Source organism: Zootoca vivipara, chromosome 11 (genome assembly GCF_965207765.1).
Source record: "Zootoca vivipara chromosome 11, rZooViv2.hap1.1, whole genome shotgun sequence".
In the NCBI taxonomy this organism is placed as follows: domain Eukaryota; kingdom Metazoa; phylum Chordata; class Lepidosauria; order Squamata; family Lacertidae; genus Zootoca; species Zootoca vivipara.
The window spans coordinates 11,866,977-11,893,323 of NC_142594.1; the positions used below are offsets into that span (position 1 = coordinate 11,866,977).

The 26,347-nt window shown below is 40.3% G+C and overlaps 2 protein-coding genes across 4 annotated transcripts in view; both read right to left on the reverse strand.

Moving 5' to 3' along the window:
• Window positions 1–7,072: 7,072 nt before the first annotated feature.
• Window positions 7,073–16,519, reverse strand: LZTFL1 (leucine zipper transcription factor like 1). The gene is made up of 10 exons (XM_035130019.3): window positions 16,459–16,519; window positions 14,837–14,961; window positions 14,291–14,485; window positions 13,087–13,147; window positions 11,869–11,937; window positions 11,082–11,147; window positions 10,904–10,981; window positions 9,655–9,828; window positions 8,695–8,798; window positions 7,073–7,653 (listed from the first exon to the last, which is right to left on the reverse strand). Exons 1-10 carry the CDS (start codon window positions 16,459–16,461, stop codon window positions 7,635–7,637), a joined length of 894 nt encoding a protein of 297 aa, XP_034985910.1. The 5' UTR covers window positions 16,462–16,519; the 3' UTR covers window positions 7,073–7,634.
• A 2,279-nt stretch (window positions 16,520–18,798) lies between these two features.
• Window positions 18,799–26,347, reverse strand: part of FYCO1 (FYVE and coiled-coil domain autophagy adaptor 1) — a 42,918-nt gene continuing 35,369 nt past the window's right edge. For all 3 annotated transcript variants that reach the window (XM_035129115.3, XM_035129111.3, XM_035129113.3), the window contains exons 15-18: window positions 24,768–24,863; window positions 23,731–23,941; window positions 22,969–23,078; window positions 18,799–22,401 (exon numbers count right to left, since the gene is read on the reverse strand). In XM_035129115.3, the coding sequence (XP_034985006.2) occupies window positions 22,320–22,401; window positions 22,969–23,078; window positions 23,731–23,941; window positions 24,768–24,863 (499 nt within the window). In that variant the 3' untranslated portion in view covers window positions 18,799–22,319. The remainder of the gene's footprint in view (window positions 22,402–22,968; window positions 23,079–23,730; window positions 23,942–24,767; window positions 24,864–26,347) is intronic.

Genomic DNA, 26,347 nt, shown 5'->3' on the forward strand with positions numbered 1-26,347 from the left:
ATTGCTAATCTTATTAACAGGCACTTTGTGAAGTGGGAATGCCAGTTAGGTAAATAGGGAGGCGGAAAGCAAGCTGTAAAAACCAGCAAATAATTGTTTGGTTTTCAACTCAGCATTTCTGGGAAAGATCTGAAATGCGGTTGTTTGGTTTCGCCCCATGCTGGTCTTAATGTCAAAAAACATTTAGGGTTGCAAAGGATTACACTGTGACAGGCCCAAGGGGCTTTGGGAACTATTTGCACCTGTCAACATCTTGTGTTTAATTATTTGTGGGGGGGAAACATACCACACAGTATGGGTTTGGGTTACGGCGCTCGCCACCTTCAAAACATTCCATTTAATTTGCAAATTACCTCACAGATGCCTGGGGTGGGGGGTGGGAGGTGAAAGGTTCTCCTCACATATTGAAAACAACCATGCGGGGCTTTTGCTCAGAAAAAGGATTATAAAATGGAAAACACAGTAGGCTAGATGGGGTAAATCACAGAAATATTTTTCACACATCACTTCATTCAACTTAGGTTAGGAGGAGGACAAGCCATTTCTGAATCAGCTTGGTTCTCTGAGATACTTGAGGAGATGCTATGTAGATCTCTGTGAAGGTTAAACTACAGTTACCATTATTCTTTGGGGCGGAATGCTTAAGTTTTTAATGTATGTTGTGGGCATGACCAATGTTTACAGAAGAGTTTCAAGAAAGGATATTTATTTATAAGGTAATTTATGTCCCATCTATCACTGTGAATGCTCTGGGACAATGATGTAAGCTCTGTGAATGTTTTGAGGCAGATTTGTGGCCTATTATCATTAACATTTACATGCCCTCTTGGCTTCGAACCCTGGTCTCCCAGCACCTAGGTCCTAGTACCAGGTCCCAGTCCAGTGTTTCTCAAACTTGGGTCTTCCTCTGTTGTTGGAATACAACCACTGGTCCTGATAGCTAGGGATGATGGGAGTTTTATCCCAACAACATCTGGAGACCCAAGTTGTCCTTGTCCAACAGTAACCACTACACAACACAACACCACATGCAACAGGCTTGTTCATGTCTTCTTTTGCAGGCGCAAACTATACTGAGAGCAGAATCACATATAACCATTCTGATGCCATGATAAGCACAAATCACCACAAATGCACATGAATGGCAGGGAGTGGGAAGTCTACTCTAGTCTTGCTGCTTCCAGGCAGCCTGTTTATTGAGGATTAATCCTGATTAGTTAGCACAAAGTTTGCAAGGAGCTTAGAAGACATTACCTATTCATTGAGCATTCATTCCAATATGCTTGCAGGGAGGTTAGAATATGTTGCATCCTGCAAATGTTGTCCCACACTTTCAGTGCGTTTCCCCCTCATTTCCTTATCGCAAAAAGTTATTTTGGGGTGGGTGAGTGAGCAGGGAGAGAGGAACTTGTTTGTTGCACAAGGATTCCAACTTTAATTGTACAAACTGAAATTGTCAGTACAGTATGTGGTTGAATCCCACTGGAAAATAGCAACAGTCTGGAAATGCTCATAGTCTGCTAAAGCAAATATCTGAAGCAGAATAAAGAAATAACCCCAAGAGGGTCTTGCTTCTCCCATAGCCACAGCCATGGATTCCAACAGAAATCAGGCATGTTTCTGTCTTTCAGCTGCCCGGCCTGCAGCCTTGCCAAGTTCCAACTTCTACTTCACATAACCCAACTCTCGACTCTGACCTCCAAACAGTTGAGAAAGGATGGCCCACCTATTTGTCCTCTGGCACAGAACCATCGCCTTTGTTAACAACCCATAATTAAGCCATTACCTCACCAGGAAGCTAGCCTGTCTATTCTAGGAATTTGAACCCTTGCTTAGATTTTAAAATTTCCTGGATCAAGGAAGGGTCTCGGCCTACAGCCTAACTGCTGCCTCCCCCCCCCAAAAAAAAACCTCACAATATTTACTTATTTGGGATTATATTCTGCTTTTTCACCCTGAAAGGCTCACAAAAAGAGTCTCACTCACAGTGGAAATCACGTTTAAGTCTGGTCTCAGGATCAGAAATAATATAGCCTCTGGAGGTCAAAGTGCTGTGTTAGCAGCACTGAAGTGACCTCCTTGGGGCACAAGCCTGGGCAGTGTGTATGTGTCCTGAAACCCTGGCCTACCTGGTCACAAGTCTGCATGTCAAAGTCCAAAGACCAGGGGTCAATCCAAAGTCCAGTCCCGTAGAGGTCCAGGTGCACCCAAGCTGAGCTCCACCAACATGGGTGTTACAGCAGACACAGCACCTCAGCTCCGCTTCCTTTTTACACTTTGCTTGCTGATTGCAGCATCTGGGCTTGATGAGGCCTGTGACCCTCACCTGTCCCAAGCCTAATCCAGCAGAGGAATCACACACCTCACAGATCTAGCAAGCCTCACCTGGTCAGCCAGGGAGCTGGGCTGTGGGCCCTTGGCTGCCTCAGCCTCCTGGAATGTCCCTCTCACTGCTCCCTACACCTGTGTTTGTGGAGACAGGGGTCCCTCTGGCTCTGGTGATGGATCCTGCTGCTCTGGTTCTTGTGTACTGACCCCTATCCCCTCGCCACCCTCCGCCACCCAGTGAATACTTCTTTCCCTGTGCCCTGCTTGCCCCAGTGTGTCCCAGTCCCAGCTACACCCACCACCGGGATTCTCTTCCTCCTCCCTGTTGTCCTGCCAGTTCATGACATCATGGGAATCCTGGGCTGCCCAGACAAGACTCCTTCTCTCAGCCTCGCTGATGTGGTCTGAAGGAAAGCAGAGCAGCTTGGCTGCAGTAGTTCCTGGAAGGAGACATAGGGACTCCGTCTTAGGGACTCCACTCCAGAGTTGCGTAGGGTTTGCTCCTTAGCCTTTTCTTCTCCCCGAAGATATCCCACAAGGCAGTGGAGGTTTAGGATCAGAGTTTTCCTTCTCCTAGGTGGTCTACCTTCCCAGGTGGACGAGCCCCATCTGTCCCTCACTTCCTTCCACAGTATGTATAGAGACTGCCTTCCTGACCGTTGGACCCACTACTAGTCTCACCTGCTCAATCTGTCCCTAACTCACCAGCGAGTCCCTAACTCACCAAGGGTTTGAGACCCATGGCCTACCTTCACCTGGTTTAGCTGGTCAGTCGAAGCTGTTTCCTGGGTGTGGCACTGTCATGCTGACATCTTATAGAAGCCACAGGTGAGAACCGAGTGCAGGATGGGGACCAAAGGTAGACAAGCTACCCCACAGGAACATGTCCCCACCAGAGGTACTACGCCTCCCCTAACACTCCATAGAAGAGTGGGGTGTGAGTGTTTAGAAACTAGCCTACTATATAAAGGCAACATTCACATTTTTTGCTCCGCCCCCTCACCCCTCCCCCAGCTCTGCACCCAGGGGGAAAAGTCCCCTGACTGGCAGTGGAAGAGGGGATTCTATGACTCATGTGAGGTTTATGGATAGGCCTGTATGCTATTAATGCAGAAGACTCTGTGAACCCAATGGGAATGTATTCATTTAAACAAAATTTATATACCTCCCGATTGTTTACAAGAAACCTGTGAATTGCAGTGTAGGAAGAGCCCTGCGATTCCATGATGCAGATGGGAGAATGTCAGTGATGCCACAGAAGTGGGAGATGCATATATGTACGGCATTTCCTTTAAGTCAAAGGAGGATTATGAAGCCTTGCTGTTGACTCCTCTTGGTATCTAACTGATCAGTGATTGACCTACCTGGTAAAAATACGTAATGGCAATTCTGTCAAACATCAGCTTCTTATGACAAGTTAATAAATGATTGGCAATCTGAAAGATAAGTAGAGTGCAAGCCTACTTGCTCATAGCCAGACTTCTGCCTGAATGGAACATCAGATAAAGCACTGGATAATAATTTGAATTTAACATTTTCCTTGGCTGCGAATATCACCATGCACTATGGGCATGTCCAGGGAAGGTTGTAGAGGATTGCAGTATTAATTAGATGATGAGTTTGGGAGGAGTATCATGGAAAGAATGAGTGAGCTGAACAGATCTGATAGGATAAAATAAACAAGGTACGGAGCATACACTTTATTAAAACACCTATGTGTTCATACATGTAACATAGCTTGGCTCATCTTCCCAATAACCAATTTATGACATGATAAATGTGCACTAAGCACAGTAATGAAGATGATCATAGGGAAAAGACCGACTGAAATAATTCAGTCTTTGACCCACTTTCACAATATTTTATATTTTAATTTAGACTGTGGCATTAAATTAACAAAAATTCTCAGTTTTTATGTAAGAGTCTAAAAGGTAGCACCAAGTATCATTGCTGCAACTTCAGATTAGGGGTACTTCCAGGTGGATGTTTAGTACCATTTATGCATGCAGGGTCCCGCCCCCAGGATCCACACAATATTACTTTACATCAGAATGTCAGCTGGTATTCCCTGCTGCCCAACACATTTAATCTAGGGAATGTCAAGTAGGTCATCCAATAAATTCGGACCCAGTTACAAATGAAGTCCACATATAGAAGCACCCTTAGACTAAGGCTGCAATCCTAACCCCACTGACCTGGGAGCAAGACTTGCCTCTGAGTAGATACGGTTAGGGATTGCATTGTTAGTCATGTAAGGTGCATTAGTCCCAAACCAGAGGTCCTCACGAATTCAACCAGGAACACAGAAAGTAGCTTGCCTTAAAACAGGCAACAAAATATAGTTACTTGTTCTGTTATTCTTATTTGCTGTTAGTAGTTCTTTTGAAGGCCAGATGAGACAAGATGTTGGGAAATCTGAGCAGCCAGACAGTGCGTTTGAGATTGGGATTGAGGCCATAGCTGCCAAGTTCTCCCTTTTTTTAAGGGAAATTCCCTTTTGCTGAATAGGTTTCCTCGCGAGAAAAGGGAAAACTTGGCAGCTATGATTGAGGCTGCTGTGTTGGGGCTATTTCCTCCCATCTAAATTATACCCCACATCCAGCAATCTACCATTTCCCCCCCAAATGTCATGAGAGTTATTTCAATAAGGACTGTATGACCCTTGTTTTTTCTTTATGACACACCAAAGAAAATGGGTATGTTTTTAAGTATATTGGTTTACACTAATTTTTAGACAAATGCCGTCAAAACATATGAAACATACCAAACAGTTAAAGTATTACCATTTTGAACCACTTCCAAGTCAATTAGTGACCAGCTACTGAATTCAGCTGCTTCCCTGCTATGCAAGCTGTTTATTCTGTCATGGCAATGTGAAACAGCTTAATTTTTGACTGACAGAAAACATGCTTCATTTCATAACAACAAAAGCACCTTGAAAGAAGTTTTTTTCCACAACCTCCTATTACTGTAAATGCATCCTATTAGAATTTTTATTTGAGGTACAGCCAGGAAATCTATTTTATAAAAATCAGTGTGGGGTTAATGCTAGTATATGCTGGCCTATGAGGGAAGGAATCATTCAATTTTGAGCGGTTTCTGTAATTTATATCTAAAAGCAATCTTGAAGCAGCAGGTATGAAAGACACAAATACACACTATGGTAAAGTATTGGTAAAGTATATGTTAAAATACACACTATGTAAGTTATAGGCTCTGCCACTAGAACCTGTCACACGTCTTAGAAAAGGCTTTAAAGATTTTAAAGGGGAAATTCATGGGGCTAGAGCCAAAGGTTTGCTTTCTCTGAGAGAGGAAAGAAATATTCAGACCTAACACATACAGAATAGGTCTCAAGAAAGTTCTTTTCAGTCCCTCCTGTCAATTAAATAGAATGTTGATTTGTTAACTTAATGTATAGAGAGGGTATGTGAAGAATCCAGAGTTAAAACTACATTTCATAATAGAAAAAACCAACCATTGCAATTTAAGATTTATTGTGCTAGTCCAGTGATATTGGATATTGTGTCTGTAGCTCTTTAGCACAGGCTGTATTTGGTAAAAGAAAACTTGGTATTTTTAAAAAATGCACTCAAATGTCAGTCTTGCTGTAATTATTCAGCAGTCATTTATGCTCTATAATGAAATGTTTATTCATATTATAGTGCCCTGAAGCAAATAAAAGAACCAATATTTACCATGCCCATAAAGAATAATCCACATAATGATGCTGCAAAGCCTGTTACTATGAAACAGAGCTTGGTCAGAGAGTTCCTCTGTCGAATTATTAGTTCACATTCCTTCTCTTGCATTCTGTTTTGTTTTCCTACCCAGAGATGGAGCAAAAAAGGGATGGGGTAAGTAATAATGTCCCCTACTGTACAAAGGCAAGCCACATCCATTGACCCATCCATTTTTGCTTCTGAGCCACCATGTGACCTCCAGAAGTTTGTGTATGCAGGAATGCAGCTCTCAGGCTGAAAAAGTTGCTCTACTTCTGCTATACAGCCTTGATCAAAATATTCTGAATTTAGTAAAAGGTGAACTATGCAAATATGCATACGTGTGTTTGATTTATATGAGCAGAATTTCCATATAAGTCAGTACAGTATGAGATCTCACTCAAGCTATCCACTGGTTGTTTGTTTTTTAAAAGAGAGAATAAGGTCAAGAGATGTAAATTGCTGAGAGATTACATATAAAAATGCCTAACCCCTAGCAGACAAATAAACTTGTCCTTTTGTATTTGCTGAAAAACAAACAAACAAAAAACAGGTTTTTTGAGGCAAGAAATTTCATTGACCTTATTTAGGAATTTAATTAAATTAGGAATTTAATAACATATATAATAAAGACAAAATATATAGCAATATATGGTTGGCAAATACACAGAACCCAAAAGGCTGGAATACATGCATGATGAAGACTGGTTGACCTGTCACTCCAAAAAGTAACAATAGTTTCATCTAGTCTGTTGCCAACTTAGCAGATTTGGAAAAAAACCCTCTACTTTCTGTTCTAGTATTGAACATTCACCTTTAGAATGTAATATTTTTTTCCTGGGATATATGGACAGATTCCAGAAAGGCTGTTTGCTGCATATAAAAAAATTGATTTCAGTGTGGAGTGCCCAGAGTTTCTGTGCAAACCATCAGTGAAATGAATGGAAGGTGTACTGGAGATGGGATTCCTTACATTTGTGAAATAATAACGAAATTTAAAACAGCATAAGTTCAATTACATGTGTAAGACAATAAATATATTTTTACTAGTTAACCAGTTAACATTTGAGCATCAGTTTTTCCACTTCCTACACATAAGAAACAGATTGTTTCCCCCCCTTTTCAGTGCAGAAGTTCTTTTTGAAGCTACTGAACTAATCAATTTAAAACAAATAGCAGGTATGAATCAACAAGTTACTTAGAGAATCACTGCTCCTAGTACAATTTTAAAAGATAGGCCATGTTTGAGAAGCATGTAAATTGCAGGAATTTAACTCTTTGGGTCTGTACCTTATAGGTATGAAAAAAAATATCTTTCTACTTCACAAGAATTAATACCTCCATGTTTGTAGTTTTCCAGGCAATCCACAAGATAGCTATTCAAAAGACATGAAGTACAGAAATAAGACTATGCCTTTTCTTTGCTCTCAATTCTATTATGGCTTCCTATCAATAAACTTTTTTTTCAGAAAAGAAAACAATAAACTCATTAGAAAGCATAAATCCCAATATAGATTTCATATTTTTAAAATCCTATGCATTATCTTTTTGTGGCAGTTTAACACAGCAAATGCTCTTCAGACCTTAATCATCTGGTTCGTATCTAAAAGAAATAAGAAAACAGATTTAATTTTTTTTAAAAATAAACAGGGGAGATGGGAAGGTAATGTTTAAGTAATCACATCAGACAAAACAATCTGATAATTTACCATCTTAATACATAACCCTAGGATTTATAAAACTAATCCAAGCAGCTCAAAACCTTATTAATTTGAAAACTCCATTTGAGCCATTCCATTCCAGTTCTGCAGTGCAATTTCAATGAAACAGCACTGAAACAGATGGACACTCTAAATATCTAAGTGAGTAGATATACACTAGGGTTACTTAGCTCTCTCTCTATACACATTTGGAGAAAGATGAAAAGTGTCTTGCAGTAGTGGATAGTGGGGTGGGGAGGCAGCACCCACCTGACCTTTGGTTGCCTCATTGCTGCTACATACCAGGGAAATGAAAGGGGAACATGACAGTGAGATATGAACACACTGGCACCATGCTGCCCTCACATTACCCTGTTTCAGTATGCAGCAGCAATACAGGTGATCAGAGATCAGGCAAGTGCCCATCCCTACTGTCTACTTGTGTATTCTTACTAAAATTTCGAAGTGTAATCTGTCACCATTATATCTTGTCAACAGAGGGAGCTACTCGTTTCCTTTCTGCAGCACTTCAGTAAGGACCGCCTCTTGTGGTATGCATGTTTATGGGTTCTCGCTGCCAAAGTTGTAGAAAGAACATCAGAATCTCAGGCTGTGATCCAAAGAACTCTGCAGCTAGATCTGAATGTCCAAGGCAGCTTTTACCCTTGTGTTTCAGACACAGCAGTAATTTGTGTTGACTGGCAAACAGGTTTTGAAAATGTTGGGGTTTCTGATGTCATTTGTACTATGGCATGAAGGTTTTAAAGAAAAAGGAATAAATTTTTACTGAGCTTGCCCAAGTGTTCAAGTGCATCAGAAGCAAGCTCACTGGATTCCAACCTGTTTTCAGATATTGGAAGTATCTAGCTCTTAAAAGTTTTGCAAAAGCAAACATTGCCATACAAACCACATGCTGAGAGGACAAATGAAAGAGCACTGCTTACTTTGAAAGCTTCTTTCTTAATTCCTTTATCTGTTCATTCTTCTTGGAGAGAATCTCTTTCATATTACGGTAGGCAGTTGTTTGTTGGAACTTCTTTTCCAATTCCTGTTAATTTGAAATTACTAATTACTTTGTTATTTTTCAAACTGAAGTAGACACTGTTTATGTATTTAACAACTCTCACTTAAAAACCCCTTAAAGCATTTTTTTGGCTGGCTGAGTGGTATGTCACATGGGTAGTGACATTTTAGTAGGTGACCTGTAAACTAATATAATTCCTCTTTCCCAGCCTTCTCCAATTGATATTCAGCTTCAGCATAAAGCATCCAGGATCTGATTGTGCTGTTGCGGGGTGGGGAAAAGAATCAAATCAACCCTGAGCCTCTTTTCACTGTATTTTCAAACCGCTCCAACAGTCTTCCTGCTGCATGGAGATTGGAAAACAAAACAGCCAGTGTTTCCTTTGCAGCAGGAAGGCACCCTGCTGCCTCTTGCTCTCAGATGTTGCACAAGCACACAGCACACTCAGAGCACTAAGTAGTCCTAGTTTGTTTTTATTTACAGATCTACAGATCTTTTACAATTCTGTAAATCAGAATCGCACAAAAATATGTATTTTAAAAAAGAGCAAGCAAACTGCAGTTTAACCCTGCAAGCAAATTGGGGGAAGAGGGTTGAAAAACTCACATTTGAGGTATTTTCTGTCAAGCTGTGCCCACAGGTGTTGATGGCAAGCAGCAGAACACCAATGAATATGGTGCCAAAAAAACCCAACATGTGTGGACCCTCATGTGTCAAATGCACACACAGAAACACTGGATTTGAGTTATTGCCCCTGTGTATATGTGCCATAAAAATAATCTGCTTCAGAAAAAGCTTGTGCACTTTTATCAATGCCTTATGTTACAGGCGTTAAGGAAGGTGGTAATGACCATAACTATTCAATAGAATAAAAACTAACCTTTTCAGCCATAGCCAACTGGTCCTGAACCTTAAGAAGGTCATGCTTTGTTGTTACCAAATTCTCTTCCAATGATTTTTGGCTTGCAGTACTGTCTTGCAAAGTCTTTTCAAGCTTGCACTTCAGATCAGCCATAGAATTTTCTAATTCACTAATATCCTGAGTTGGGTTAAACTGAAAAAAGAAAATATATATTTTTGAGTTAATTAAATAAATGCATGACCATTGGTTACAAGATTAAACAATTGTTCCCTCTAAAAATCTGAAGTTTCAAATTATAAAAATATATACAATGAGCTTATTTCTTTATTTCAATTATTAGCAAAAAGGTTCTCAAAGCATCTTACAAATGTATGACAGTAACTGCCCTTGAACACAAAAGAAAAAAAGAATAGAAGGGAGGAGGGGGAAAAGAAAACTCAAGGCACTATTTCTTAATTATAGAGTTCTAATGATCAGCTGGAGGCATTCTAGTTCAGACATCAGCTCAGCCTCGTTTTTTCTCTGAAGTGGAGTTGACATAGGCACAGTACAATCTTAACTCTGGAAAGCAATGCAGAAAATAATGGTATACTTAATATGTACAATGTTGTCTAAGAACAAGTCCCTTCTTGTCACACACTGCCTTGTTGCGTGGGGTAGAAGGGGATGAGGCCAGAATTTGATGCCCCCACCCAGCCCTTGCGTTGCCTTCCCATAGCCAGGTAAACGAGACACTGGACTTTGGGAAGGAGACCATAACGTTCTTCCAAGTAAGCATGCATATAATTTTTCTGAACTTACTGAAAACTTACATAAAGCCTGTCTGAAATCAATGGATTTTCAGAATTAGAGAATTGATGAAAACACTTTTACATTGACAATAGCAGATGCACCATAGTTTAGTATAAGTGTAAACCCTGGAGCTGAAAGGCTTAGAAATGAGAAATCAAATACATACCACAAACCATATTAGAAAGCAAAACAAAACAAGAAATGTGAATTATAACAATGAAAAAGGTGTATGAAAGAAAATGTAAAGCCTGCCTCAAATTTAGGATGTTACCTTACGCAAAAGAAAAATTCTTCTTTTGCAATGCCAAACCTGTTTTATCGGTATTATTATTCAAATTTGGTTTTAAAACAGTGTTACATATGATAGCATCTGGATAAATAAGATTAACAAGAAGATCTCTGAAAATTTAGTAAAATAATCTACATGGAGTAATTTTATCAAAACAGCAATATTCAATAGAAATGATGTGAAAACCTTTTGATCTCCCTGGGCAATTTGTAGCTCACGTAGAGCCTTCTCTAACTTTGATTTTTCATCCAGTGCACTTGTAGCCTGGAAAAGATTGAAAACAACATTCAGAACATATTTTTAGAAAAGTAATAGAATTACTACTCCTTTGATACACATATACCAACATCTCAAGCAAACTTACATGCCCTTCTATGGTCTTTAATCTAGTCTTCAATTTTTCATTTTCTTCTTGGAGTCTTGCTATTTCCTATGAACAATTGAAAAATTAGCTTGCTCTTGACCAAACCCTAAATACATCATGTCTAGCACACAGAAGTGTTTTTTCAGACTAGAAAAAAATGTATGCCTGTGTGAGACCAAGAAAGTTACTAGGATTTGGCATACAGTACTTTGTTCCTGCTTTATTTGAAAAATATAAGCTGTACAGAAAATAAAATTAGGATGAAAAGTGGGATCCACATCTAATTAACATTCCCTGTTTCTCCATGCAGCTGTTGAGGCACCACAGAATGAGGAACAATGAAAGTAACTGAATCTAAAGGTAGTCGAAACAAACAAACAAACAAAAATTCCTTCCAGTAGCACCTTAGAGACCAACTAAGTTTGTCATTGGTATGAGCTAAAGGAATCATTAAAGGCTAATGGTGGCAGGGAAATTAATTTGGGGTAGAAATGCATTAATTTTGACTGCTCTAAGCACATCCTCTAGTTCTCAGCTTCCATTTCTGAAGACATAGCTTCAAGCTCTTTTCTGACAGAAGCTTCGCCTTTAAAGATATTTTTCTGTGCCCTCCCTCATGTTTCTTCTGATTACACACACCATTTCACTCCACTGACACATACACTTTATGAAGCTAAAAAGAGGCTATGTGGATTTCAGTAACTTCTAAACAGTTTGAAGTAATATAAAACAGGTTCAGTTGAACCAACAATGAACCACAATAAATATCACAAAAAACAAGTTTTACCTTGTTCAATAATTCTGATGCTCCTTCATGCAATGGAGTAAGTTTAGGCTTCACCAACTCTGGATTAGGCTACAGTAGGCACAAAAATGTTACAAAGTATTCAATTAAACATTTTCTTTCTAACAAGTATTATAACAGCAATTATTGCTCCAGCCTTTCCATACTTTGGCTGGAAGACTAATCATATTGTAGTGAATATGGTGCCCTCCAGATGTTTTGAACTCCCATCAGCCCCACCCAGTGCAGCCAATGTTCAGGGATGATGGGCGTTGTAGTCCACAACATCTTTATATACTGCTCATCTGACTGGGTTGCCCCCACCACTCTGGGCGACTCCCAACAAAAACAGTAAAAACACAATACTACATCAAACACTAAAACCTTACCTGAACAGGGCTGCCTTCAGATGTCTTTTAAAAATCACATACAGTCATACCTCATGTCACGTCTGCTGCGGGTTACGTCTTTTCAGGCTGCGTCCTGTGCCGAACCTGAAAGTCCCGGAACGGGTTACTTCCAGGTTCGGCGCATGTGCAGAAGCGCTAAATTGCGCTTTGCGCATGCGCACCGAATTGCATCACGCGCGTGCACAGATTCGGTGCTTCAGGATGCGGCCTTTTCATGTTGTGAACAGGCCTCCGCAACAGATCCCGTTTGCAACCAGAGGTACCACTGTAGTTGCCTTCAAATATCTTTTAAAAATTGTGGTTGTCACTGAGCCCTTAATCATACTCTCTGCGCATGCTAGGGTAATCAGAGAAGAGGTGTATAGCAATCAAAAGGGGGATTCCTACACTCCTAAAAAGTCTGCCATCTTGGGCTGACATTGCCTCAGCTGGTCTTCCAGTCACGAAAAGAATCCCTTCCTCTCCATCCCATCCACAACTGGGCTGTCACTGCTTTCCCCCTAGCTTGCTGGGTAACTGGTTCAGCCTTTTCACTCTCTGCACCCTGAAGAGCTGACTGACAGTGACCTCCACAGGACATCAAGCTTCGGAGCAGGCAAAAGCAGTACTAAACTCTCTCAGAGCTGATGCTTGCTCCAAGAACAGCACAGCATGAGAAAATCTTCCTTCCCTGACTCAGGGCAGAGTTTGCTAGTTGCAAGAACTTTCTTTACTGTTACCGGTACTTTCCCCCTTAAACAAGAACCACACACAAAACCCTCACAGCCTCATTTCACAATGAATCTGGATAGTTTTAGAAGTAGACACATACCTTCTTATTTGAAGATGTAAATTCTGACTTTTCAAACTCTGCAACTTGCTCTAGTAAGTCTCTTGAAAAAGAATAGAAAATATTTTAGTCAAGCAATTCTACTAAACACAAAGTTATATTCTATAATCCATAAAGCAATGAAAAGTTAGAAAATGAAAGAATTAGCCCTGAAGTCTTACATGGAAAAAACTGTGCCAAGACAGAACCTTTAATGAGGGGGCAGAGGGGGACTCCCGGAGTGGGGGGAGGGGGGAGGGGGAGAACCAGCTGGAAAAAGAGCCATCTCTTCCTATCTTCCGTACCCTGGAGGCTCTCAGTGGCAGGGAGAGTTCTGGGGTGTGGGGAGAAGGAGGGGAATGGAAGGAGATATATAAGTAAACAAATAAAAAAATTAATTTGATAATTAATTTGATTGGCTAAATGGACAATTTTAAATTAAATGAGATTAGAATGGTTGGTAAATAGTGAAAACTGTAAAGATGGAGTTGGCAAATGAAAATCAACAAAGGGGGGGGGGTCTGGGGAAGCCCAATAGACAATGTTTAGGAAATTAGATAAGATTTGAATTTTTGATGTTATGTGTTTTGTTTTTATTTTTATCATACGCTGTGGTTTTTTTTCTTCTGTTTTTTTTGTCATTATTTTTATTTTATTTTTTATTTTTTCTTATCGTTTTTGAATGTTAAAGTTAGACAACAGCTGGGTGGATATTCGCCTGTTCCTATCCTTGCCATCCTGGGACCTCTTGGTGGCAGAGGGAGGTTCAGGGGGGAAGGGGGGGAGGTGGATAGAGACCCAACTATAAAATGAACCACATTTGATTGCCTTCCTCTCGGGGGGTTCTCTTGTGGGAGGAGAGAGCTCTGGGAGGGGGGTAGGAGAATGTGAAAAATATGTTATGTATGTGTATGGTCTTTGTTATTATGTAAAATCTTATTATGTAAAATCAATAAAAAAATTAATTAAAAAAAAAGACAGAACCTTTAATGAAGACAAAACAATCACTTCTTAGATTAAAAAAAAATCATTTTGAGACTAAGGCTGCAAACTTACTAGGCAGTAACCTGCAATGAATTCACTGAATACTTCTGCATGAACAGAATTATGCTATAAACTGCCATTTATGAAACTACTGTGGTGGGAAATACTTTATTAGTAAGGATACATTTTAAGTGGATACAAAATTCTCTTTATAGTATTTTACCTATTTTCCAGCTCAGAAATGTCAGTCTGCAGTTTAAGATACCACTTCTCTGCTTGGAAAAAAATCTGGCGCAGAAGTAAAACATTGGTATAGGCTGTGTTAATAAGTTCTGATTCCACTTCACTGTGTACCACAGTCTGCAAGCCATCCAGTATATCTGTCACTTCATCAATAGTAAATGTGTCTTCCACCAGCCTAAACAGAAAAGCCCACAAAACAGGATTAAAAAAAATAACCATGCTAACAACCCAAAGCATCCACAGTATCACAAGACCTTGAAATATTATATGACTATTTATTTTTCTAGTACAATGATTGGCAAACTGGTCAAATGCTATAGCCCATCACTAGGCTGAGCACTTCCAAGTTATGCTCACTGTCCCAAAAATGTCTTCATCCTGCTTTCTACATAAGCATCAGCAAGCCAACATGGCTGTCTGACATCTGGAATATGTCACTTCCCACAGTTTATTTAAGAACGACTCATACTATTGGTTTCATTTGAGTTTACATTTGTATCACAGGTATTCCCCATCCTCATGGTACCTGCTGTCCTTCAGGTCCTGAAAACAAGAGTCTACTGTCTTAAGACGCTGGGCACGCTTGGAGCGTGCAAATCGCATGTAGTTGATAACTTCATTCTGGTGTTGCTCATTCAGACCCAGCTCTGCCTGCAATGAGAATAAAAAAAACAATGAAGCTCATATCAATGAAGTATCTTAAGTATTTGGATTTCCTGCTAATGAATTGATTAAAACTCGGAGCCAGAGCTATTGTACAGGTGACAGCAGAAGGTACCATATATTGTTGAGAAAGAAACAACAACAACAACAATAGAATGATGGGGTTGGAAGGGATCCTGAGGGTCATCTAGTCCAACCCCTGCAACACAGGAATTCTGCCCACAGTCATTCCACAGTGGCGGTGGGTATGAACCACCCATCTTCTGGTTAAGAGCCAGACACACCGACCCATTGCACTACAGAGATTCAGGGGTAGAGATACAACCAACCAAACAAGAAACACCCAAAACACATAACAATAAGCCATTTGGTTTTGGTCCCCAATTCTCACCCTCACAACCCTACAATCTTATGTGCATTTATTTGAAAGTAAGCCCTCATTGGTGGTAGATGGTTGATGGAGGATCCTGGGTTGGAGGCAAGGGAATGTTGGGTTTTCCAGGGTGAGAGGACTCCGTATATTATTTATTCTATTTGTATTTTTGTAGATGTTTCTGTTTTTTATTTACATTAGTTTTCTATATCGCAGTGTGCCATGAAAAGCTTTAATAAAAAAATTACATGCTAAAGCAAGCTCAACTCAGGGGCCTCTCTCCCACTTAAAAGCTGTGCAGAAATACATTCCTCTCCTATCTGTCCTGCAAGGTGGTGGTTGCTGTTATTTTACTGATACCCTGCCCATCTGGCTGAGTTGCCCCAGCCACTCTGAGTGGCTCTCAATGTGTGTGTGTGTGTGTATATATATAATGTATTGAATTTATATACCACCCTATACCTGGAGGTCTCAGGGCGGTTCTCAGAAAAGATCACAATATCAAATATCAAAAGAAGAACAATAACCCAATAACCCCCAGATACATAAAACGATGTATATAAATGTATGATGTATATACTTTAATGTATATAAAAACATCAGAAAAGTAAACATTGCACATTAAAAGGCTTCCCTATATACAAGATGAGCTCTATTTGTGGCAACGAACTATTGGGAGAAGGCGGGCGCGGGGTTGTGTGTGTGGATAGGCCAAAACAAACGAGCATAAAAACACAGGTCCCAAATTATGTTTTAAGTCCCGCCGTCCTACACGAAAGGGGGCGGGGTGAGGAGGCGGCGGCTGAAGGATCAAGGCCGGCGTGGTTTTTGGGACCGTGAATGACGGAGGGAGGCTCAAGCTCCCTCAGTCAAGAAGGACCCCCCAGTTTCTAAACCCGGGTGGGTGGGTGCGTTGGAGGTGAGGAGCGAGGAAAAGCCAAGGCTGGTTAGGCCTCTCTGAGGCAAAGGAGGCGCCACACTGGGAGGGGGAGCGCCGGGAGACGACACGGCCTCGTCTCTCCCTTCTCGGGAAGCTTGAGGGTAGTTAGGCATTGCGTGAGGGGCCAGAAGAAGCAGCGGGGCGAGGCTGAGGTAGCGCGCCGGTTGCTCACCATGACGAACCGGCGGCGGCCCTGAGGCAAAGCGGCGACGGTTTACAGCGCGGCGGTTGCCATAGCGACGGAGCCAGGAGGCTCGCGACCCCCTCCTTCGGAATGCCGTTGGCGGAAGAGGAGGAGGAAACCTTCGCGAGGCCGGAAGTTCAGGCGCGCGGAACGGCCGTTAGGATTTGAACGTCCGGCGGGGGCGGAGCAGTTGAAATGCAGAGCGGAACGGGGAACGTTCGAATGACGGCTCTAATGTTAGAGACTGGTCTGCCTTCTTGCTTATTTCTCACATAGGGCGGGGGAGAAATACAGTGTTTTAACGTGACTTTTATCTCTGGGCGGCAGTAGCTTCCTCCCCCCCCCACGCCCCACTTTAAAAAAATAAAAACGAGGGATGCATGATCTAATTCAGGTTTTATTTAGTGTAAGCATGTCATTTATTCTCTTTCTCTCTGCGTAAATAAGAAGTGTGCATGCACACGAAAGCTCATACCAAAATAAAAAACTTAGTTGGTCTTTAAGGTGCTACTGAAGGAATTTTTAAATTTTGCTTTGACTCAGACCAACACGGCTACCTACCTGTAACGTAAATACCGTTATTATTATTAATTAAATTTGTATACGGCCCTTCATCCGGAGGTATGGAGTAAAATTCAGCTGCCACTGTATGTATTTGGGAGAGGGGAAAGCTTTTTGCCCCTTGCCTTTAGGTTCCATGATTAAATTATGCCAGGGTTACAAAAAACCAAACACTTGGAAAGACAAATTGAATGTTGTCGCTGGTCAATTTTGCTTTATTTACGGAGCCTCTCTCCCTCTCTCTTTTTTGTACATAGCGGCTTTCGGGTTAATAAACCAATCTTCAATAATAAGTGCAGAAACACAAATGGACAATTTTTTTGAAAACCAAACCAAACCCCAGCTAAATTCTGTTTTGTTCTTTGTGCAGGTAAACCTGCCTGCAAACCTTGTTCCTGTGGTAGATCTTACTATGCAAGCAAATACATTTCTAAAGAGATACAATATTTGGTGTACAGTCCTCTGCATGTTTACTCAGACGTTCCATTCTGTTGAGTGTGGCTTACTCCTTGGTAAGCGTGCATAGTATTAAAACTTTATTTCCAGGACCATACCTTAAGAGGCTTGTGAATAGCTGAAATGTGGTTTGTTATTAGCAATACAGTGATACCTTGGGTTACAGACGCTTCAGGCTACAGACACTTCAGGTTACAGACTCTGCTAACCCAGAAATAGTACCTCAGGTTAAGAACTTTGCTTCAGGATGAGAACAGAAATTGTGCTCCGGCGACGCAGCAGCAGCAGGAGGCCCCATTAGCTAAAGTGGTACCTCAGCTTAAGAACAGTTTCAGGTTAAGAACGGACCTCCAGAATGAATTAAGTTCTTAACCAGAGGTACCACTGTACTGCAATACAGTAAATGAGCATTGCCACTAATAAATAAGGAATGGAAAATGGATTGGTTTATGATGGATATATCTTACATTGGACCAGTTATTCGTCAGCCACAACATTTGCCCAGGGTGATGAACTGAACTATTGTGTAGCTTCGAATTTCAGCATCTTTACCTTCACAAAGTGATTTATTGGGAAATTTTGGGGCTGTGGTTTTTTGAGGGATAACCTTGACGTATGGTAGTGCAGCTACATAATTTACTTTCTGTTTTGTGTATTTTGCCTATGCTCAGCCTAGAGATGGTGAGCTGAACTGTAAAGTTCTATTTCGAAAAGTTTAAATAGAACTGTGAACGACTTCATTCCCTTCTGCCAAAACTCTGGAGGCGACAGCAGCATCTGGATGGGCCTCTTTGCTCATGATCCAAAGGCAATACCACTGTCAGGGGCCTGGGGACAATGTTAGGCTTCACCTCTAATGAGGCTTCCAGTACTTTGAGATGAGAGTTCTTTCTGACCTCACAGAAGCTTGGACATGACATCATCTCATGTTGGGTTTGTGGTTTGGTTCCTATTGGGTGCATGGGTGCATGTGTGTAAGTGCAATGTTAATTGGGGGGGGGGAGAGACATAATTGAGCTTGCAATGGGTCTGAGAAATGTGTAAAGACTAGTATTGGTATGAGGAACAAACTGAAATGAAATGCAGTACCGTAAGTATGTGTTCTCACTTATGCTGATGAGCTTTCAGTGAGCCCCACAAAACAAATATTCTTGGGGTTGAATCCAAAGAAGTTTCCTCTTTTGAAGGAATCAGGTTTCTCAGAGGGAGAAAGGTCCTCTGTAGGGGCAAAGTTCTCTAGATTCAACCATCTGTTGAAAAATATAGTAATTGGAAACCAAAGCTATAAAGTAAATACAAATAACAGATGTCTTGTTCTTCAAACAATTATGTATATTCAAAGTCATAAATCTGAAATATAGCATTTGACAGTATCTCTTTCATATTAATTTAAAATACAAAGAATTTTTTTTTAAAAAAAGCATTCTATCCCCAAACCACAGCAAAATAGAATGGAAAACCAGAGCTCAAATATTAAGTGGATTTCAGTTCATTTATATTGCACAGTCCATGACAAACAGCATTTCAACTTTTAACATTAAATTCGCAATGCTTCTCAATTCGAAACAATACACCCCTAGCCCTTAAATAAAATACCATTCAATAATGAAATGGCAAATGCACAATTTATACTATATTGCTTCTACTTCTTCATTTCCTTCTCATCTCAACCGTGCCAGGCATCGCACAGATCTGTATGAAACTGTACCAGCAATATACAAGGAGGAGGGGAGTTGAACACCACCCACTGCTTCTCCATGGCACTAATATAGCCCACCACCCAAATCTGCACAAGTATTTGCATAATGTTGCCATACAATTTAACTAAGCCGCTATTCCTGCATCACACAGCCCTAACTGACAGAACAAGTACTGTACATAAGGGGATAGTAAAGATGTGAAGCAGGAGAATAGCTGGCAATGTGATGGATACTCTGCTAAAACATATTATGGATGGAGCCAAGCTATTATAGCTCTGTGCTATAGTAACTTTCATCCCCGGACAATTTAGCTCCTTTCTCCTTTCCCCACGATGAATCATTGAGTTGGATTCGATCTAAATTAGTTGCACGTACATCTAATTGAAAACAGTGTGAAAAGTTAGTAATGACTTAAGTTCCACTGATTTCAATTGGAAGCAAGTGCAAGTAACTTCGTCTGAATTCATTCCTTTGTTTTTAAGTACTAGGTAAAGGGACCCCTGACCATTAAGTCCAGTCGCGGATGACTCTAGGGTTCCGGCGCTCATCTCGCTTTACTGGCCGAGGGAGCTGGCGTACAGTTTCTGGGTCATGTGGCTAGCATGACTAAGCCGCTTCTGGCAAACCAGAGCAGTGCACGGAAACACCGTTTACCTTCCCGCCAGAGCGGTACCTATCTATCTACTTGCACTCTGACATGCTTTCGAACTGCTAGGTTGGCAGGAGCTGGGACAGAGCAACAGGAGCTCACCCTGTCGCGGGGATTCGAACCACTGACCTGATCAGCAAGCCCTAGGTTCAGTGGTTTAACCCACCCCGTCCCCTTTAAGTACTAGAAAGGATGACAAAACATTGACATATGCAAAAACTTTTTAAAAAATTGATTTGAATTGAATTCAATTCTTTTAATTGAATAAATCTAGAGAGTAAAACAGCTTAAGTCTTTCCTACAGCACATATTGCACACTTTCTTAAAGTATCAGCATGGGGAAGATATATTAGGCTTAAAACAGTGTTAGGTAATCTCAAGTAGGGCCCAGTCCAAAATATCCTGGCTGTTGTAATGTAGAAGGTCTTATCTAGCTCATACAAATAATTGCTTAATAAAGTACCTCCTCTACTTAGTTTTTTCACAAATTTCATTACATATCCATAGTTCCCGTATTGTAATAGAAACATTGACCTCGGCACTGCAGTTTAATGGTGTTCAGAAGGAAGTGTCCAAATTTCTCAAAGTCTACTGTGGGCAATAATAAATTCCTCAATACTGATTATCTATGGCAGGAATGCCTTCATTCCTATTATAATTCTTGCCAGAAAAAGTTACTTTGGGGGGAAATGGGGTGGGGAGTAGCTTGCTTCTTACAAAAATAGAATGAAAGCATTTTGTGTTTCCCTGAAAATATCTATGAAATAAAGCAATTTTAAAAGTCTCAAGTTATTCTCACTTATTTTCAGACACAGAATATTTGTAAACTGCAATCCTATACTCACCTGGGAATAAGCACCATTAAAGCAATAGAACTTACTTTTTCAGTAGATTTATCTAGGATTCAAACTCAGGTATTTTTTGTCTTTTGTATCAGCAGTTCCTATTTGAACTGCTCCTGATGCAAGAATAGTTGAAATAATTAACTGGCTGTTATTTCAGTGATTTCCGTGTCTGACCAATTTTATTTGTAGTGACATATTTTAAATCATTCACCCCACACTTCCTTCTACTCTTGGAGTTAGGTGAAATTATTACTACACATCTTGTATCCCTATGGTTCATATTCCTTTGTCTATTCGTGTCATATACGCCAGTCCTAATAATTTTCATCAGTGTATTGGCTAGCAGTGGCAAAACAAAATGCTGGTGTAACTTTTGAGTTTGTTGATTTTAAGCATTCATAGCCTTAGAATTAGGCTACGGTAGTGTTTGTTGTTACACAAAGGTTTGTCAGTTTGGGAGGTAGTCATGTTGAGTCTTGTATTTATCCTTCACTTAAAAAATAGGAACTAAAATTTGTGTCAGAAATATTCTGAAGATATGATTCTCATGGCCATATGATGCACTATTACTGGATAGATTTTTACTAAATTGTGAAATAGTAAAATGAATTTAAGAAAAGAAACTCCTTGTGAATGTATTGTGGTTTAAAAGTAAGAGTTTCCTTTTACTAATTCCAAACCTGGCTTCTACAAGTCATTTCCACACGACACATTTAGGCTTCAAGTACCAATGAAGTTACAAAATGACCTTTACCACAAAGTACCAAGGTCAAGCAGGTGAATTTCCTCATAAAGGCACATATTAATGTAAGCAGACTTTTATGAAGACTGCAAACAAGTTAAACAGGCACGTCATCTAGAGTCATTTTCCTGCCATGTGTGGTATGTGATCAAACAGCAGCAAAATCTGTCTAATCACTTTTTTCCTGCATAGGAGAGTTGACTGGAGAAAATCTGTCCATGTTAAAATATACTATGATTTTGCAGAATTGAATTTGAATTTCATTCCTTTTGCAGCATTTTTTTTTAAAAAAATGAGATGCAGAAGCAGCAACATACAAAAATATTTATATATACGCTTCCAGCGTAGGTTTTCTTCTCATTATGAAAATAGCTAGCACATATGTGTGTGTGGAGATTCTTATTGGGACCACAGTGAAAACAAAGGGTTAAACCTTACCCTCCCCCATTCCATGGTCCTGATCTGTCTCCCCTGCTCTCACCACTACCTATTGGTTAAAGTAAAGAAAACACAATAGAGAACCAAACTATATAAGAAACATCACATCTTGGTTGGCCCTGAATAAATCAAAAGCAGATGTCCTGTTTCTTAGCCCTTTTTACAACATGTATCATCTGGATTATGAAGAATTTTGCACCAAACGTAGCATTGCATAGCTTAGGTTGTTTAAATTTAAAAAATGGCTTTTGAACAAGCACCTGCCGTCCAGAATCATTAGTGTTCCTATGAAAGTTACGTTCCTTTATATCTACACTTACATGTAATCGTGGTTTCAGAATTATTGCATGACTCTTGAGGGCTCCCAACACATCTTTGATTTTAGTGCTCATGTTTATATAAATAATAGTGTCTCTTAAAAATATAAATTGAAAACATACAGTATATAAATATTACATTCAAGGATCTGGAAAATCACTTCCATCGTAGATCACTGGGCGCTGAACAGATAAGTGGTAAAAGACGTTTTTTGAGATGAACCTGTTGGGAAAGCAATAGCCGAAACATTAGCTGAGCCTAAACTGTGTGCATGTGTATGCAGATGAAGAAAAGGTAAACCTATGAGCATGCTCAAACTTGATGAGGCATCCAGTGAAAGGAAGCGCTGCATTTGGGGAAGGAACAGTGGGAGGGAGCAGTAAAAGGACTCCAGGTTGCTTTCTATTATGCTCTGTCAACGAATGCAGATGGAACATAGTAGGGTGTGCTTGCAAGGACAGTGCATACATGTGCTAGGTGTGGAAAGTCAAGTTTAAAGTGGGCTCTATTTGTGAAATAAAAAGAAGAAGAATCCAGGCTGCCCAATTTGGCTCCCGTGGCAGTTTTTGGCTGGCCACTCCCACCCCGCAGTCACTCACCTGATGTCATGAGTGCACTCCTGGTTGTTCCTTTGCAGTGGGGCATGCATTTAGCACTGAATTTAAACCACAAGTCTTCAGAGAGAATAAGGAGCATGCCTTTTGCAGCCCCTTCAGAAACAGAACACACAAAATTCTACAGGAGACAAATGACTGCTCATCCCACTTCACATACTCCAGCTGCACCTACCTAGAAAAAGTGTTGTCAAATATGAGGATGTAGATACCAGTATTTCTGACTTTCACCTGCCCTCTGATGGTTTCCTTATGGGAGTTGCACCGGATCATAGGAATAAGAACCTGCAAGAGATACACCGGCACAAAATTTGTCTACAGGAACTTTGCCATGGTCAAATGAATAAAGATCTCTTTAAAGGGCATGGCTTGTATCAATTAAGATCGTTTATGAACAAGTTAAAAAGCAAAGGTCCCAATACTGATCGTTGCAAAACTCCACTTTCTACATATCTCCATTTGAAGAACTGTCCACTTATTCCTTACCTCTGCTTCCTGCTACTTAACCAATTCCTGATCCACAAGAGGACATCTCTAATTCCATGACTGACAAGTTTACTCAGAAGTCTATAGTGAAAGCTTTTTGAAAGTCCACATACGCTATGCCAGTTGCTTCACCTCTGTTAACACTATCAAATAACTCCTAACAGGTTCATAAGACCTGCCTCATGCTCCAGCAAGGCTTGTTTTTCTATATGCTTGGTTATTTTGCATTTAACAATACTTCCCGCCAGTTTTCCTGGGACAGAAGTTAAGCTAACCAGCTTGCAACTTCCACGACTGTCCCCCTTGTAAAAATTGGTGTTACATTGGATACTTTTTAGGCATGAAAGCTGGTCTGAGGGACAAGTTACATATTTTTTTTGTTAGAAGATCAGCAATTTCACATTTGAGTTCACTCTAGGGTGGACATCACCCCATGAAGAAGTTGCCTTACTTTACACTGATCCAGAGGAGCATCTTCTGATTCTTGGTACACCACGCTGAACGATATGCTTTTGGGGTCTGATGAAAATACCCAACTTATTGTAAGGCCACTTTCCTCCACAGTGATGGGAATGACGCTGTAAGTATTTGACTTAATGAACAGCTCTCTGTTAGCTTCTCCAAACTTTAGAATTTCCTCCACGGTTAGAGGCAGCCTTAGCCTGAAGAAAGCAAAAGAACACATGACAGAATTGTATCTGATTTTTTTTTTTTAAGAACTGTCTCTGATTGATGACGCACATGACACAGGAAATGTGGAGAGCTCTGAGTGTACATGTCCCTTTTGTACATTCTTTACTGCAGAAACATTTGTGCATTGTGAATCTCAAACTCAAGGCCACTTTTACAATATATAAATCTAAAGGAACCCACTGCATGGTTCCTTCATATTTTCTCAGTGAGTCCCACATGATGTGAAAAGGAAAACATAGTTGTTCTTCATGGGCTTTGTGCAGTTACAAATACTGGGTTGCATTCAACTTACTCAGAGCAGACCCACTGAAATTAATTGATGGGATATACAATCCATGGGATCTATACCTCCACAGAACAGCATTCAGAAACTTGCAGTCTGTGAGCCCTGCTCCCAAAAAGGGAAACTTTGTGCCCCTGCGTGGTTCAGGTATGGGGCTAAGGCTCTTTTTTTAGATTTATTTTTTTTAAAAAAACCACCACCTGAGTGACAGCAATAAGGAAGTTTCAAATTTTTTCACCTCATAACCCCCCCCCAACCTCATATTATATCAAATTCATCTCTCCAGTGGTTTTTTCTTCAAAAAGGGAAAGAAATAGAAAGTAAAGAGGGGACTCCATGCAGCCAAAATCTGTGACACAAATGTGAGCTTTAGACCGCAATCCTTTGCTCATCTACTTGGAGCGAACTCCACTGAACTCAATGTGGCTTAGGTTTGAGCAGAATGTATAGGACTGCACCGCTGATTTTTAAAAATAATAATAATTAAAGACTAAACAATGGATTTTGCTTACATCAGTTCTCCTGACTTCAGCAAGCATATCTCTGCATCCTGGGCCATTTGCAAGTCGTCAGTCTCATCGAAAGTTGAGGAATTATAGGTGCTGTTTCTGAGGCAAAGGGATAAAGGAGATCATTAAACATCATTCAAAATGGTACAGAGCAATCTTTAATGTTTATTTAAAATATTTATGCCCAGACTCAAATATGCAGCAGGTTACAATAAATATTTTCAAAGCACAAAACCAAGTTGAATTAAAAATGTATCCAATGACAAACCTAAAAAAACCCAAGAAAATGGCAATAGCGGAATGTATCAACGGCTGAGCAAAGTTGGGCCTCTCCAAGAAGGAAATTCCATAGCTCCAAAATATATCCAGCTTTCACAATTTAATTTTATGACTTTCTTAAGCTGACCTAGACTCCATCTGGCGGAAAGGATGACTAAAACTCTACAGTACAATCCTACTATACATGTCTACGGAAAAGTAGGTCCACTGAATCCAGTGTAGTTTACTCCCACATGTATAGGATTGCATCCGTAAAGCCAGTGGATCAAACCAAAGTATCTTTGTTAGCTAGACTACAGGGCTGACTAGTTTCTTTAGGGAAATCCTAATGAAAGGAAATAAGCAGTAAAACCTCCCTCCCACCCCCAGGGGGAAGAGAAACTGATTATTTAAGGGACAAACAGCAGTTTATTAATCAGTAATTGCTGCAGCCTGGATCAACAGAATACAACAATGGTTTGAATTTGCAAAAAGGAAGCGTTCAGTTTAAAGCCATAGGAAGCCAGAAACACCTTAATAGGGCTTTGCCTGTCCACACTGGAAAAATCTGATGCTGCAATCCACCCCCACCCCACCCCTCTCTCTCACACACAGTGTGGAAGCACCCTGATAAAATTTCACTATAGTAATGCAAACTCCTTAATTAACACTGCATAAAACATACTCTCATAGACAAAAAAAAACCCATGGAGTCGAGTGCTAAGAATAAATTCTTTTTTTGCAACGCACAGTTGATCTGTATTGGCTGTGTTACTAATAGGAAGGAACATGACTTGTTAGTCCAAGGAATACTGTGTACTCTTTGAACAGGACAACCTGAGTTTTTCTGATATCCCATAAAAGCTATTTATCGCAAAGAGGCCACAGGCACTTACAGTGGGGTGGTAATTTGTGTTGGTTCTTGTCAACCAGTGTCTGTAGTAATTAAACTATTGTGTTTGGTCACTACTACGGTATTTTGAATATTCGTAAGAACGTTTGTGAAATAAATCCATTTCGGGGGGGGGGGGGCACTGCATAAAACAATCTGGTTCAATAGATTTTAACCCATTTGACTTAAAAAGCAAATTAGCTGTAGCATCACTAGATGGCAGTGGATTACTAAGGTGTCTTAGTTACAGGTAGGTAGCCGTGTTGGTCTGAGTTGAAACAAAATAAAAAAATTCCTTCAGTAGCACCTTAAAGACCTTAAGGTGTCTTAGTTTGCACACTGATTTTCACACATTTCTTGCTCTCAGGTGGCTGGTTCCTCTGAGGCAGTTTATACAATGTGGAACCAATTCTGGCTCCCAACCACATCTCCC

What these genes read in the sequence shown, in the direction of transcription:
- LZTFL1 (XM_035130019.3), bottom strand. An exon ending in TTACATCTTCAAATAAGAAG is followed by an intron (nt 11,938 to 13,086) that starts GTATGTGTCTAC and finishes TGCCTACTGTAG; the next exon opens with CCTAATCCAGAGTTGGTGAA. An exon ending in AGTTGGCTATGGCTGAAAAG is followed by an intron (nt 8,799 to 9,654) that starts GTTAGTTTTTAT and finishes TCAAATTAACAG; the next exon opens with GAATTGGAAAAGAAGTTCCA.